At 38.7% G+C, this 15766-nt stretch overlaps 1 protein-coding gene and 1 non-coding gene across 8 annotated transcripts in view; one reads left to right on the top strand and one right to left on the bottom strand.

Moving 5' to 3' along the window:
* The window catches only part of TMCC1 (transmembrane and coiled-coil domain family 1), a 253902-nt gene that overhangs the window by 167892 nt on the left and 70244 nt on the right, over positions 1-15766 (bottom strand). For 3 of the 7 annotated variants that reach the window (XM_017505082.2, XM_017505079.2, XM_017505083.2), the window contains one exon: positions 15107-15381. The exons of 2 other annotated variants lie outside the window; for them this stretch is intronic. In XM_017505082.2, the coding sequence (XP_017360571.1) occupies positions 15107-15340 (234 nt within the window). In that variant the 5' untranslated portion in view covers positions 15341-15381. Of the gene's footprint in view, positions 1-15106 lie in introns of all 7 variants that reach the window. 2 more of the 7 variants (XM_017505077.2, XM_017505078.2) reach the window with 1 other exon arrangement.
* LOC119467797 lies at positions 7019-7122 on the top strand. Its single transcript, XR_005196419.1, has one exon. It is a non-coding gene; the product is annotated as a U6 spliceosomal RNA (small nuclear RNA).

Raw genomic sequence — 15766 nt, 5'->3', positions numbered from 1 at the left:
CGATCTCGGCTCACCGCAACCTCCGCCTCCTGGGTTCAGGCAATTCTCCTGCCTCAGCCTCCTGAGTAGCTGGGATTACAGGCACGCGCCCCCGTGCCCAGCTTATTTTTTGTATTTTTAGTAGAGACGGGGTTTCACCATGTTGACCAGGATGGCCTCGATCTCTTGACCTTGTGATCCACCCGCCTCGGCCTCCCACAGTGCTGGGATTACAGGCGTGAGCCACCGTGCCCGGCCCGAAGAGATTATTCTTGAACTTGAGAGCTTGTTTGGAGGTTCTAGCAGGGGAGCGCAGCTACTCACATACCCTTGACCGAAGACAGGTCCTCCTCTATTGGGGATGGTCGTCCTCTTCGACTGAGGGCGCAGCTTCGGGAGGGACGCACATGGAGCGGTGAGGGAGGAATGGGACACCCGCCTAGCCAGCCAGATCAGCCGAATCAACCCTGGTGATCAATGGGGTGACAGATGTCGCAGCCAGATCGCCCTCACATCCCCAAAGAGATTATTCTTAATGGAATAGTACTTATATATGTTAGAGGAAATTTAACGATTTGAAAATTTATTTGCTAGGTCATCTGTGATAATAAACACTTTAATTGTTCATCCATTCTAAACTTGTCCTTAAGTTCTTTTACTTTTTGTTTTGTTTTGTTTTGTATAATGAAGCGGGATAAATGATGAAAGTCCATTGTTGGAATAACTATTTATATATTTATTCTCCCAAAGAGTTGAGTTGTAAGCTTGCAAAAAGCATTAAAACTTTTTCCTATGTGGAAATAGCTTGATAATTAGAAACCCATCAAATTTCTAAAGACAGTAGGAGGAGACCAGAACATAAGGTTTAGATAAGATGCTAAACAATTTCCCAGTGTACTCCTGAACCAGATCTTCACTCACAGCCTAATTTTCCTGCAGTGTTTCAATTTTAAGTACTCATCCTGTAAATTCCTATGTAAAGTGACAGAATCTTTGTTTCTAATATTTTCTTTGTGATCTAACATAAGTTGTCATCTCTTTAAAATAACTTGTTATGTTTGTTGTAAGCCTCATGGTAACCAAAATGCAAAAACCTATAACAGATTCACTAAAAATAAAAAGCAGTAAATTAAAACATACTACCAGAGAAAATCACTTAACCACAAAAGACAATAATAAAAAAGGGATGAAAAGAGGAGTTACAAAATGACCAGAATAAGCAACAAAATGGCAGTAGTATGCCTTCACTTATCAATAATAACACTGAATGTAAATGGACTTAATTCTCCAATTAAAGGCATAAAGTGGCTGAATGAATAAAGAAATAAAACCTACCTATATGATACCTACAAGGAACCCACTTCTACAAAGATACACATAGAATGAAAGTGAAGGGGTGGGAAAATATAGTTCATGCAACTGGAAAACAAAAAAGAGGAGTAGCTATACTTAGACAAAATAGAATACAAATCAAAGACTAAAAGAAGAGACAAAGTAGGTCACTATATAAAGTGGTCAATTCAGGATGCCAATGTAACAATTTTAAGTATCTATGCACCCAACATCAGAGCTCCTAAGTATATAAAGCAAACATTAGTAGAACTAAAGGGAGAGATAAGCTGTAATACGACTTTAGTAGGGAAGGTCAACACCTCATTTTCAGTAATGGACAGATCATCCAGACAGAAAATCAACAAAGAAACACCAAAGTTAAAGTAGACACTATACTTAATGGACCTAATTGACATTTATAGAACATTTCAGCCAACTGCTGCAGAATACACATTCTTTTCATCACCACAAGGGAACACTCTCCAGAAGAGAAAAAAATCGTATTAACTTTTCTGACCACAATGGAATAAAGCTAGAAATGAGTAACATTCACAGCAACAGAAAAAAAACTCTTTAAATTTATATGGAACCACAGATAGCCAAAGCAATCCTGAGCAAAAAGAGCAAAATGGGAAGTATAACACTACCTGGCTTCAAAATATACTATAAAGTAATAGTAAACATATTAGCATGGTACTGGTATAAAAACACACACACCAATGGAACAGAATGGAGAACTCAGATATAAATCAACACATTTGTAGCCAACCCTTTTTAACAAAGGCACCAAGAATATACAATGGGGAAAGAACAGTCTCTTTAATAAATGGTGCTGGGAAAAATGGACAACCACCTGCAGAAGAATGGAACTGCACCCCCTATCTCTCAACATATACAAAAATCAAATCAAAATGAATTAAAGACTTAAATTTAAGACCCAAAACTATAAAACTACTAGAAGAAATCCTTGGGGAAATGCTACAGGACATTGGTCTGAGCAACGATGTTCTGTGTAAGACCTAAAAAGCACAGGCAACCAAAGCAAAAACAGACAAACAGGAACACACCATAAAAAGCTTCTGTACAGCAAAGAAAACAAACAACAAAGTGAAAAAGGCAACACCACAGAATGGGAGAAAATATCTACAAATTTTCCATCTGACAAGAAATTAATAACCAGAATACATAAGGAACTCAAACAACTCAATAGCAAAACAAATCCAATTTTAAAATGGGCAAAAGAGCTGAAGAGTCATTTCTCAAAAGATGGCACACAAATGGCCAACAGGTATATGAAAAAATGCTCAACATCACTAATCATCAGAGCAATGCAAATCAAAACCACAATGAGACATCACATCACCCCAGTTAAAATGGCTTTTATCAAAAAGACAGGGAATAACAGGTGCTGGGGAGGACATGGAGAAAGGGGATGTATGCTGTTGGAAGAAATGTAAATTAGTACAGCCACTATGGAAAACTTTAAAAACTAAAAATAGAACTACCATATGATCCAGGAATTCTACTACTGCGTATATAGAAAAAAAAATCAATGTATCAGACAGACATCTGCATTGCCATGTTTATTTGCAAGCACTATTCACAATAGCCAAAACATGGAATCAACCTAACTGCCCATCAGTGGACAAATAAAGAAAATGTGGTATACAAACACAATGAAATACTATAAAGCCATAAAGAAGAATGAAATCCTATCATTTGCAGCAACATGGATGGAAATGAAGATCATTTTGTTAAGTGAAATAAGCCAAGCACAAAGATAAATATCACATGTTCTTACTCATATGTGGGAGCTAAAAAATAGTGGATCTCATGAAAATAAAGAGTATATTGGTGGTTACCAGAGGCTGGGAAAGGTAACAGAGAGAGAGAGGAGTGAGGTTGATTAATGGGTACAAAGAAATGGTCTGATACAAGAAATAAGACCTAGTGTTTGATAGATAAGTAGGGTGATTACAGAAGATAATAATTCAAATGTTCCTAACACAAAGCCAAGACAAGGTCAGGCATAATGGCTCATGCTTGTAATCCCAACACTTTGGGAGGCTGAGGTGGAAAGATTGCTTGAGCCCAGGAGTTCAAGATCAGCCTGGTCAACATAGCAAGACCCAACTTCTACAAAAAATACAAATAAAATAAATAAGCCAGGTGTGGTGGTATACACCTGAATTCCCAGCTACTAGGGAGGGTAAGACAGGAGGATTTCTTGAGCATAGAAATTTGAGGCTGCAGTGAGATATGACTTTACCATTGCATTCCAACCTGGGTGACAGAACAGAGCCTGTCTAAAAAGAAAAAAGAGAAAGACAAGACAAATATTTAAGGTGACAGATATCCTAATTACATTGATTTGGCCTTTACAAGTTATATAAATGTATTAAATTATCACATGTACCCCCAAAATATGTAAATCACATATTAATTTTAAAAATTAAATAAAAAAAAAAGGCAAGCACATTTGATTCAGGACTCTGGGGCACAGTGTCAACTGTTATTTAAAACCAAAACAACCTAATACTGACCAAAGAAAAAATTCTTGTGTTTCCCCCATCAGAGTTGGCTGAGTGTGGTGGCCCATGTCTCTAATCCTGGCATTTTAGGAGGCTGAAACGTGCAGATCACTTGAGCCCAGGAGTACGAGACCAGCCTGGGCAACATGGTGAAACCCCATCTCTACTAAAGACACAAAAAATTAGCCAGACATGGTGGCATGTGCCTGTAGTTCCTGTTCCTCAGGAGAAGAATGAGGTGGGAGAATCACCTCAGCGTGGAAAGTCAAGGTTGCAGTGAGCCGTGATTGCACCACTGCACTTCAGCCTGAGCAATGGTAGTGAGACCCTGTCTCAAAAAAAAAAAAGAGTCTCTGCAAAGTTCACAATCTAGGCCAATATTTGTTAAGAACTTGGGGTTATATTAGAGTTAACCAAGAAAACAGCTTTTAAAATACACTACAGACCCAGGCCAGGCATAGTGGTTCATGCCTGTAATCCCAGCATTTTGGGAGGCTAAGGAGGGAGATTACTCGAGCCCAGGAGTTCCAGACAGGCCTGGCCAACATGGTGAAATTCCATCTCTACTAAAAACACAAAAAAATTGGCTGGGTGCAGTGGCACACACCTGTAATCCTAGCTACTTGGGAGGCTGAGGCACAAGTGAATAATTGCTTAAGCCCAAGTGGCAGAGGTTGCAGTGAGCTGAGACTGTGACATTGCGCTCCAGCCTCAGCGACAGAGCGAGACTCTGTCTCAAAAAAAAACACTACAGTCAATAAGAATCATTAAAACAATCAGTAATTTCCTCAAAGAACACTCAGCAATTCCAAAAGTTATCAGCAGAGAGCTTCTAGACATCATGGTTAACTGAAGTTTCCTCATAAGATCTTTCCCAAGTAAGCCAGGGAATAAATTCATCCCTGGCACTGATATTCAAATTAAACTGTCAATATCTGATTAAGATTCTAGCTCAAAAATCACACCTGGGACTCTCTATAACAAAAAATTTATCTTCAAGACACACAACCAATATTCAAATGTCAAACTAAATCATACAATCAATTTTCCCAACAGCTTCAGAGAAACTGCCATCTCTTTAGAATACTATTTGTAAAATCTAGCTCTGGGCATGGTGATTCACAAGTGTAATCTTAGCACTTTGGGAGGCCGAGGCAGGAGGACTGTTTGAACCTAGGAGCTCCAGACCAGCATGGTCAACCCAGTGAGACACGTCTCTACAATAAATTTAAAAATAAGCCATGTGCAGTGATATGTGCCTGTAGTTCCAGCTACTTGGGAGGCTGAGGTGGGAGGATCACTTGAGCCCAGGAAGTCAAGGCTTCAATGAGCCATGATCACATTACTGTACTCCAGCCTGGGCAACAAAGCAAGATCCTGTCTCAATCAATTAATACAATCTGTGAACTTTAAGGTCATGTAATTACCAACTCAAAAAATTTGACAGGAAAGAATATTTACTATCTTACTATCCAAAGGGAAATTGCTAACAAGAATTTCTTCCTCCTACGCCCCTAAAGACTATTCCACATCTTCGTATTTTGATTTTCTTAGTGGCTGAAGTTTCTATTAAGCTGGGATTTTTTTTTTTTTTAAAGACAAAGTCTCACTCTGTCATCCAGGCTGGAGTGCAGTGGCGTGATCTTGGCTCACTGTAACCTCTGCCTCCCAAGTTCAAGCAATTTTCCTGCCTCGGCCTCTGGAGTAGGTAGGACCACGGGAGTGTGCCACACCCAGTTAGTTTTTGTATTTTTACAGGGTTTCACCATGTTGGTCATGCTGGTCTGGAATTCCTGTGTGCAGGTGATCCACCCACCTCGGCTTCCCAAAGTGCTGGGATTACAGGTGTAAGCCACTGCACCCAGTCTTTTTTTTATTTTTAGTGGAGATTGGGTTTCACCATGTTGGCCAGGCTGGTCTGAAACTCCCAACCTCAAGTGATCCACCCACCTCAGCATCCCAAAGTGCTGGGATCACAGGCACGAGCCCCCGCATCTGGCTGGGCATTATTTTTTAAGAAGAAAATACAGGACTTCTTTGGATTTCTGTGATCACCAGATATCAGTTTTAAAGAAACTTTTAAAGAAAAGTTTTAAAAAGAAAACGTTTTGCAAAACAAATTGAGCAGTGATTAAAAAATAAAGATAACTGAAGGGCTAAGTATAATAAATACATGAATTCTTAAACATGCCACAACTCTTAATTATTCTGAAGAATATGTCTATCATTAAATAAATAATACTACAAATACAAAGTAAGAAAAATTAGGTGCATGGTGTCATGGTTGGGTAATGATGTAGGTGACATTTGGTTCATCTCTAACACTAATTTAAAAGAAGGTAGGAGTTGAGGCTGGTTCAAGTGCAATAGTGTTTACACTAATTAATCACAATCAGTTACAGACTTCTTTGTTCCTTTTCCAAGCCAAACAGTTCACTTGACTAGCCTAAAATGAAATAAAATAAAATGTAGAAATTGAAAGGTTCTCATTCTTTTTTCTTTTTTTCGGAGACAGAGTTTCCCTCTTTTTGCCCAGGCTGGAGTGCAGTGGCCCAATCTCGGCTCACTGTAACCTCCACCTTCAGGTTGGAGTGATTCTCCTGCCTCAGCCTCCTGAGTAGCTGGGATTACAAGCACACACCACCATGCCCAGCTAATTTTTCTATTTTTAGTAGAGATGGGGTTTCACCATGTTGGCCAGGCTTGTCTCAAACCCCTGACCACAGGTGATCCTTCTGCCTTGGCCTCCCAAAGTGCTGGGATTACAGGCATGAAGGGTTCTTATTCTTTAAATATTTTAGAAATCAGAGATAAGTTCTCTGGAAAGTCTTTTTTCTAACAGTCTCAAAATTACTAAGAATCTGTATTATTTTACTGCCTGTAAAATTTTCAATTACTCTGAATTAAACTCTACAACTTTCACCAAATAAAAATTAAAGATGAAAGGTAAGTCAGATCACAAAAAGGAAAAACAATTTCAAAATGGAGTTGTGTTGAACATAAGCATATAATACTTTAGAATTAGGAAAGCTCTATTCACTACTGTAATCAGATCTGGGCATTGTGTTCTGTTCTGGAGACTAGAATTTAAGAGGAATACTGAAGAACAGGAACAGTTAGAGCCGATGGACCAGTATGACTAAGTACTCAAAATTATGATGTGAATGAATACCCCAGGGCTTGCTTCAGCAGACCCTATACCTAAAATTGGAATACAAAGAAGATTATCATGGCTTCTGAAGAGGATGACACAAAAACTCACAAAGCACTCCATATTTTTTTTATGAACACTGGGCTCGTTAGTGAATTTTGAAACCACAAATTTAAAGGCATGTGCCACCACATCCAGCTAAGAATCTACTTGAGCTGAAGTTTCTCAGTGGAACCCAGGGAGGCTACAGATTCATTTAATATCCCAAGGAACCTCAGAATCTCTTACCTACAAGGTATTTATGCCACTCCTTACATGAGCGTTCTTCTTGAACTATCTACTTCAGGCCTTGAAGATGGCTACTAGATTATTCTTGGCAAGAGCTACAGTAGCAGAGAGCAGTGGTCAAAAGCTTGACTTCTGGAGCTAGAAAGACTTGGTTCTGACATCCAGTACAAACTTCTTACCAATTCTGTGAATATGTTAAGTCATTCCAACTTCATCTTCTGTTTCTTCACTTATAAAAATAGAGATAGATTACTTCACAGTACAGTTATTTGTAATGAAGATTCACTACTGCATTCCAAGCACTTAGAATGCCTGTATGAATAAATGTTAAATTAAAAAAAATATATATCCCAAGGACTAAGGATTATTAGTCTGGAGAAGGAATTATTCAGGAGAGACACATTGTAAAGGCAATTCATGCCTGCAGAGGCATTACATATTCTGATTGGCCTTAACTGGAGACATACAGGTATCAGATTCAGCTTAAAATATTAGATTTGTCTAACAGAGGCACAAGTAGAATAGGCTGCTTTGGGAAATTCTGAGAGGCCAGACAACCATTTAGGGAGAATGTTAGAGAGATTATAAATGAAATAACTGTAGAAATCTCTCCCAATCTGAGATTTGTGTTAAAGAAAGGCTCAAAAGTGGAACTTTCTTAGGACAATGCTCCAGTACTCTTATCTTACCCTCCCCAGATAGCTATAGCAACTTGGCAGGAAAAAAAACAAACAGAATTAAAAACAATCAATGCGATTAGCCACCAGATTACAGGCCAGTAAGACTGCCTGGAAGCAAAGATAAACTAGCCAATTACCTCTCACTTCCTACTTTTAAGCACTGTTTGAGGTTAGTAAGAGGTGGTGACTTCCAGCAATTTCACTGTGGCCTTTTGATTGTACAAAGGGAAAGACGTGGACAACTTACTTTTTTCTTTCATCTAAGTTTCTACTTTAAGAGTTAATTATGAAGCCTCAAATCTTGCTTCAATTTTAACTGAGACCAACTGTTTTTTTCTTATGTGTTTTAGAAAAATTAATTGGCAGATTACCAACTGTGAGACAGTCTATATAATCCTAAAATCTATATTTTCTGCCTTTATATTACACTCCCCAACTAAGTATATGATAAAGGCTATCGCTATTGAGGCATCTGTGCTATAGATGTGTAGATGTAGATATATATGTGTAGATGTGCAAAGAGCTTAGACTAAGCCATGAACTAGCTCTCTGGTGTTAGCAGGTTTTAAATTTTTCCTGAAGCCTTAATTACTTCATTTTTTAAAATAAGATACCTACCTGTCCCAAAACACTCACATGGAAATTAAACTGCAAAGTATACATGGAAGGGTTTTACATACATTAGACACTCAAATATTTGTTAAGAATGATCTGATATAATGATATCAAAACAAATTCACTTCAACAAAATTCTTGCAGAGAGTACTATCAACTACATGGAAAAGATAGATTCCCAATTAAAGTTCATTTTATGAGTTCATTAAAATTCAGCATTTCCAGGGCAGGTTTCTTGGTGTCTTGAAGCAATCAGATAACAGAGATGTTCACATCATCGTCACTCTTACTGTAACTCTGCAACACCATATGTGGTTAATAAGAAACTTTATTTATGGGCTCTAGTTGCCATCCCACCCTCAACCTCACAATGCAGAAATAACTCCATGAAGACTATTTAACCAGCCATCTCGCTAAATATAAAAGTCCTTGGCCACACACAGTGGCTCACACCTGTAATCCCAAGCACTTTGGGGGGCTGAGGTGGGCAGATCACTTGAACCCAGAATTTAAGACCACCCTGGGCAACACTGCAAAACTCCTCTACAAAACAATACAAAAGTTAGGCAGGTGCAGTGGCACCCACCTGTGGTCCCGGCTACTTGGAGAGGCTGAGGTGGGAGGTCACCTGAGCCCAGGAGGTCAATGCTGCAGTTAGCTGTGATCACACCACTACATTCCAGCCTGGGTGACAGAGCAAGACCCTGTCTCAAATATAAATACATATATTTATATATATTTATGAGGCCTTAGTTTTTAGGCACTGTAAATAATAACTACTTTGTTATTATTTTGTTTAGACATCTGAGAATCCAGGATATCATTGCTCATATTTTAGTGATGAATGGGATTAAAATAACTTTAGGGAATCATTTCAGGATTTGATTTCCATTGTTACCCATCTGAAAATGATGGCAGAAGTTGTTTAGAAGTAATAAAGTAAGAGCCAGGCATGGTGGTGCCTGCCTATAGTCCTGAGTCAAGAGACTGAGGTGAAGCCTCAGTCTTCTGGCCTCCCTTGAGCCCAGAAGTTCGAGGATGTAATAAGCCATGAATGTACCATCGCACTCTAGCCTGGGCAACAGAGCGAGACCCCAATTCCAACTCAAAAAATACATAATAACCTAAGAAACCAAACAGAGGTAGGGATGAAATCAGTCTTTGTCACTGCTCTTAGATTTCTGCCTTCATTCAAACAAGCTGATCTAGCAACAAATCTTTGAAAAAGGAATAAACTTTCTTTTCCCCTTTTCTTATTTCCTGCTTGAAAGAACTGTTGTTCCTCAGTTCTCTGGCATGTTCAACCAGGTAAAGAGGCAAGAATGCTAAACACAGAACAAGAGGGAACCCAGGGATCTGGTCCTGGCATCACTCATAATTAACTGTATAACTCCAGGCAGATTTTTAACATTTCTGGACCTGTAAAATCAGGAGTTTCATTAGTATTAATCAAAGTAGCTTAACAGTCTATGAGTCTGCTAGTCACTTGGCAGCAGCCAATGATCTACTGACTAGAAATCATTTGTGGTGCAAGGGACTCATTTTGCAATTCAAGATTTTTGAATTCTTGGCTTCCTTATTATTACAATTTTAGAAATCTGAGTCAGAGTTTCTTATCCCAGCAAGATGTTATAATAATAAAATAAAAAGATTTGCTATAACTTTAATTTTAAAAATAAAACAATTTAGGCTGGCACGGTGGCTCATGCCTGTAATCTCAGCATTTTGAGAGTCTGAGGCAGGTGGATCATTTGAGGTCAGAAGTTCAAGACCAGCCTGACCAACATGGTGAAACCCTGTCTCTATTCAAAATACAAAAATTAGCCAGGCATGGTGATGTGCACCTGTAATCTCAGCTACTTGGGAGGGTGAGGCAGGAGAATAGCTTGAACCCAGGAAGTGGAGGTTGCAGTGAGCTGAGATTGCGCCACTGCACTCCACCCTGGGTAACAAGAGTGAAACTCTGTCTCAAAAAACAAAACAAAACAAAAACAGCATTTTATATAAATTTTTATTTGGGAACATATTCTCAAAGTCTGTGTATATACAAAGTAAGAGACACAAATTAACACATAACATATATTAATTGTGACCCCGAAGTACAAAAGTTCAAAAATGAAATCTAGTCTGCTCACACTGACCAACAGGATCACAGGCCATGATGATATAACATCAAAATAAGTTGATTTTTAGCAAATAACTACCTAGCTCAACACTGTGCTAAATTGCCAAAGTTGTCTTTCTTGAGAAAAAATGCTTTACTGAGATCCCTAAAGAAAAAAGTCTGTTCTAGTAATTACCTTACACAAAACATGATCTTAGCCTATCCTTCTATCTATCTATCTATGATTCTTTGGAAGCAAGATCTTATATCAGCGTTCTGGATAAACCAAAGAGTAGTGGACTTTGGCAACCAAAATTCTTCTCCTCTACTCCTAAGATTCAGAGCTATTCATAAAGTACCCAAATCTCTGATGAATAAAAGGGGAAAACAGAAATTAGCTCACACACTATACACCTTTAGGAGTCTGACTACCCTAAAGCCTGTGACTATTTTGTTGTATAAAGGAAAAAGAGGTTAAAGAGTGAACTTTGCTTTCCATTATGTTGAACCTTCATCATAAAAGGTGCTGCTTCTGAACAGAAAGACAGGAACTCAGACTTTAAAAAAACAAACTTTGGCCAGGCGTGGTGGCTCATGCCTATAATCCCAGCACTTTGGGAGGCTGAGGCAGGTGGATCACTTGAGGTCACGGGTTCAAGACCAGCCTGGCCAACACAGTGAAACGCCATCTCTACTAAAAATACAAAAATTAGCCTGGTATGGTGGTGTTCGCTTGTAATTGCAGCTTCTCAGGAGGCTGAGGCAAGAGAATCGCTTGAACCTGGGAGGTTGCAGTGAGCCGAGATCACACCACTGCACTACAGTCTAGGCAACAGAGCAAGACTCCATTTCAAAACAAAAACAAAAACAAAAACTTTAAGAAGCATCCCTATGTTATTACACTTTGCATAACAAATTTACTAAGATCAGGAAAAGTTAGCTTATCTGTATCTTCATTTTTACTCTTCCAAGAACTATACCTGATGCTCATATGAGATCATTAAGGATAATCAAAATATCTCTGGGCCAATGAACACATATTTATATTAAAGGAAACTCAGTATCGAGGGAAAAGACGTAGCCATAACATTCTGGCCTTCAGAAGCAGGGTCAATAAACCTGTAAGTTACTTGCTTTGACAATTAAGTTTTAATGGAGAACAATTAGAAAGCCAAAAATACATCTTCATCTCTAACTTATGCCTACTTTTCCAGTCCCATATTATTAAATGCCTATAAGACATTCTCTGCACAGTAGGTGTCAGCCACCCAACTAAAACTGATGGTTTTCCCTAAAAAAATACAATTTTTCAACTGTTTAGTGGAATTGGACTGTATTTTCTAACTGATTCTCCCAAGCAAATCTTTGAGTTTAAAAATTTTTTATTCTAACAGTTATTATTTATTCCTGTCATCAAATTCTACCTGTTCTATTGTCCATCCCACTTTCACACTTATCAATTCAGTTCAATATTTTTAAGAGCTCTATCACTATATGATAGTCACTGTGCTCAGGCTAGCCCATATCCTAATGACTTCCTGTACCAGTCACTTTAAAAATTATCACCCCGAATTAATCAATGTCCTGTCAGTAAACCATATTAGCACTTCCACCTACCAATCCTGGCCTAGGGCACCACCTGGTGGTCAATAACAGGAATTATCCTTTTCCCCTGCTTCATTTCTTCGCTGGGAGAATACACCTGCCTTACTAGTTTTGCTTACAGTTCAATTAATTCAAACTTAGAAATCTTTTTATTTGAACACATACATCTCCCCCAGACTTCTTCCTCTTTTCTCTATCTTCCATGTACAGCCAGGCATTACAAAAATTTCCCTTTCTTTCAGCCCATATTATAAGCGATACAAAAAACTTCCCTTACTGCAGCCTAATGCACACTGCTTTTCCAAAGTTTGGCTATAAATAAGAAATTGATACAGTGACCTTTGAAGTGATGTTAGCCTTAATGGAGAACCTGAATCAGTAACTTCAAACTTTCCCTTTAGAAGCGCCAAAGTTTACACCTATCTTTTCGGTGGGGGTAGGGGGTGGGTTGAGATGGTCTTTTTTTGTTGCCTAGACTGGAGTGCAGCAATAAAAAGGAACAAACTATCGACACATACAACAACAGTTGAATCAACAATTGCAGAGCATTACACTACATGAAAGAAGTCAAACACAAAGGACTGTATGATATCATTTTTTAGGAAATTCTAGAAAAGGCAAAACTATAGCAATAGAAAGCAGATCAGTGGCTATCAGAGGCCACACAGGTTAGGTAAGAGGGGATTGACTACAGCAAAGAGGCATGATAAATCATTATTTTGGGGTAACAGGAATGTTCTATATAATGACTGTGTTCATATAAAACTACACATTTTTCAAAACTAGTCAAGATACACACTTAAAACTGGTGGATTTTATTGTACGTATATGTTAGTAAAGCTGACAAAGAGCATTAAAGAAACAATGTTATGAAAAAAAAGTTCTTACTTTACCCTCTTTCTCTGGAAATTTCCAATAAAATCTGCTTTACTTATACTTTTTCCTTTTAACAAAGAAGTCTATAATCCCAGAATCACTAGCAGTGATTACTAGTGTTCTCTGGTAAAGGCTGAAGATTAAGACACGTTACATAGTTGCAATGTCAATCTTTATTGCCAACTAGCTTGAGTAATCAGTGACCAAATATTCTTTTTATTTCAAAGATAACTACTCTAGGCTAGACACAGTGGCTCATGCCTGTAATCCCAACACTTTGGGAGTCTGAGGTGGAAGGATCACTTGAGCTCAGGAGTTTGAGACCAGCCTGTGCAACATGGCAAAATATCCTCTCTATAAACAAACAAACAAATAAATAATTGGCCAGGCATGTTGACATGTGCCTGTGGTCCCAGCTACTCGGGAGGCTGAGGTGGGAAGATCACCTAAGCCTTGGAAGGTGAAGGCTGCAGTGAGCCGTGATTGCACCACTGCGCTCCAGCCTAGGTGACAGACTAAACTAAGCTCTGTCTCCAAAAAAAAAAAAAAAATGACTACACACAAAAATATATGCTACTTTTCCTCATTTACATTTTTAAAATTTTAATTCAAATCATTATTTTGACAGGTTTAAAGTGACTTACTGTCCATTACCTATATGTTTTAAATATCACATTTAGGTAGGAAAGATTTAAGGTTCTAGACTCAATACATTTCCAGGTAACTTAATATACAATTGAAAAAAAATAAAAACTTCACTGTGCCACAAGCAGACACAGAATGAAAATGATCAAATAAAAGCCTTAAGGAATACACAAAAGTAATATGAAAAGACAGTTAAATGATAATTTACAAGGCTGACTTAGCCCACAAATGTGTTCAGTATGGCTCGCATATCTGTTAAAAATCAAGAAATTTCTCATCTAGATTTCCAGTTTCTCTTGAAAAAAATCAGAAGCTCTGGCAAGATGGTGCCCACACTACTAAATTTTAACCATCAGTTAAAGCTAAGACATTGTCCCTGTTAAACAAAGCAGGAACTCCTTAATTTCTCCAGTGTCCATAACACTTAAGTCACTCGCTGTCACTACATACATAGCTACATGTATGTACCTGAGTTTTCAAATGCTAGCAGGACTATTTCTACTATGTGCCTCAACTAACTATAACTTAGAATTATATGGAAAAAGTTTCTCCTAAATTTAATATACCTAGTTGGGTAAACCCAAAACAATCTGTTTATTAATAGCAAACTATAATAATGTATATACTCTATTGTGGCATGCAAAATGTATAACAAATGCTGATGATGTACTACAAAGTATGTAAAAATTATAACCATCTTAGTGTACTTGCATGGTAAGTATAGGCAAACTCAGATTCTAAACTTTATTCACTACATTTATTAACGTAAGAAAGCCATTTCCATGTGCAAAATCAAAACAATAACAAAGCATCTTTATTCCTCTACCATAAAACTGACCTTCTTTTTTTTTTTTTTTTTTAAACAGAATTTCGCTCTTGTTACCCAGGCTGGAGTGCAATGGCGCGATCTCGGCTCACCGCAACCTCCGCCTCCTGGGTTCAGGCAATTCTCCTGCCTCAGCCTCCTGAGTAGCTGGGATTACAGGCACGCGCCACCATGCCCAGCTAATTTTTTTGTAGTTTTAGTAGAGACGGGGTTTCACCTTGTTGGCCAGGATGGTCTTGATCTCTTGACCTCGTGATCCACCCGCCTCGGCCTCCCAAAGTGCTGGGCTTACAGGTGTGAGCCACCGAAAACTGACCTTCTTAAATATACAGAAAGAATATATGAAATGTACTTAAGATTTTAATAAAAGGACAAATATAGCAATATGTTAGGAAGGAAACAGGAATATAATTCTAAGCATTCATTTATTAGCTATAATTATTATTTACCCATTTGAAAAGGGGAAAAACTTACCCGCTCCGCAGTTCCCTCTTCTCCTGGTAGACACGCAGCAGCGGCAGCAGCAGCAGCACAAGCTATTTCCATCATAGCAGAGCTGGTAGGGGCATCAGTTGTGGATGAAGACCTGGGTCGGCCTGACTGCATAACAGCTGTCATCTCCTGACCAGATTTCCTGTTGATTTGGGGACTTCCCTTTGGGGCCTCTGGCTTGCCCCGCCTACTATGCAAGCTTGTCCCTCTCTTCATCTTGGGTGGCACTCGAATCTGCTGTAGGACACGATTCAGAGCTGTGGGGTGGGTGGGGACACCATCAATCTCAGCACATGCGTTCTGGCTTTCCAGATCCATTTCAGGTTCTGGATCTGCCTGAATTTGCTGCACATCATGTGGAGACACTGATGACCTCCTGCGCTGGTGCTGGAAGAGATGCTTCAAGCCTTGGCCAATCACGTTAATGTTCTCCAAAGCATTGTGGGTCATTTTAGACAATTTTTGTTCTGATTCTGTCTGCTTTCTGGCCTCTGCATCTTGGGATTTGCCTCCAGGATCAGGGTCCTCAAATAACTGTTCACTGCCCGAAGGCTCCATAAGTAGACTTAATATGCTTATTTGCAAACTCAAAAAAAATTTTTTAACACACCAAGAGTGTCAAATTAGGTAGGCATTTGCTTC

This window comes from Cebus imitator, unplaced genomic scaffold, assembly GCF_001604975.1.
Source record: "Cebus imitator isolate Cc_AM_T3 unplaced genomic scaffold, Cebus_imitator-1.0 Scaffold332, whole genome shotgun sequence".
Lineage (NCBI taxonomy): Eukaryota > Metazoa > Chordata > Mammalia > Primates > Cebidae > Cebus > Cebus imitator.
Note: the sequence above shows the minus strand (reverse complement) of the source record. Positions and strands in the feature narration are given on the sequence as shown.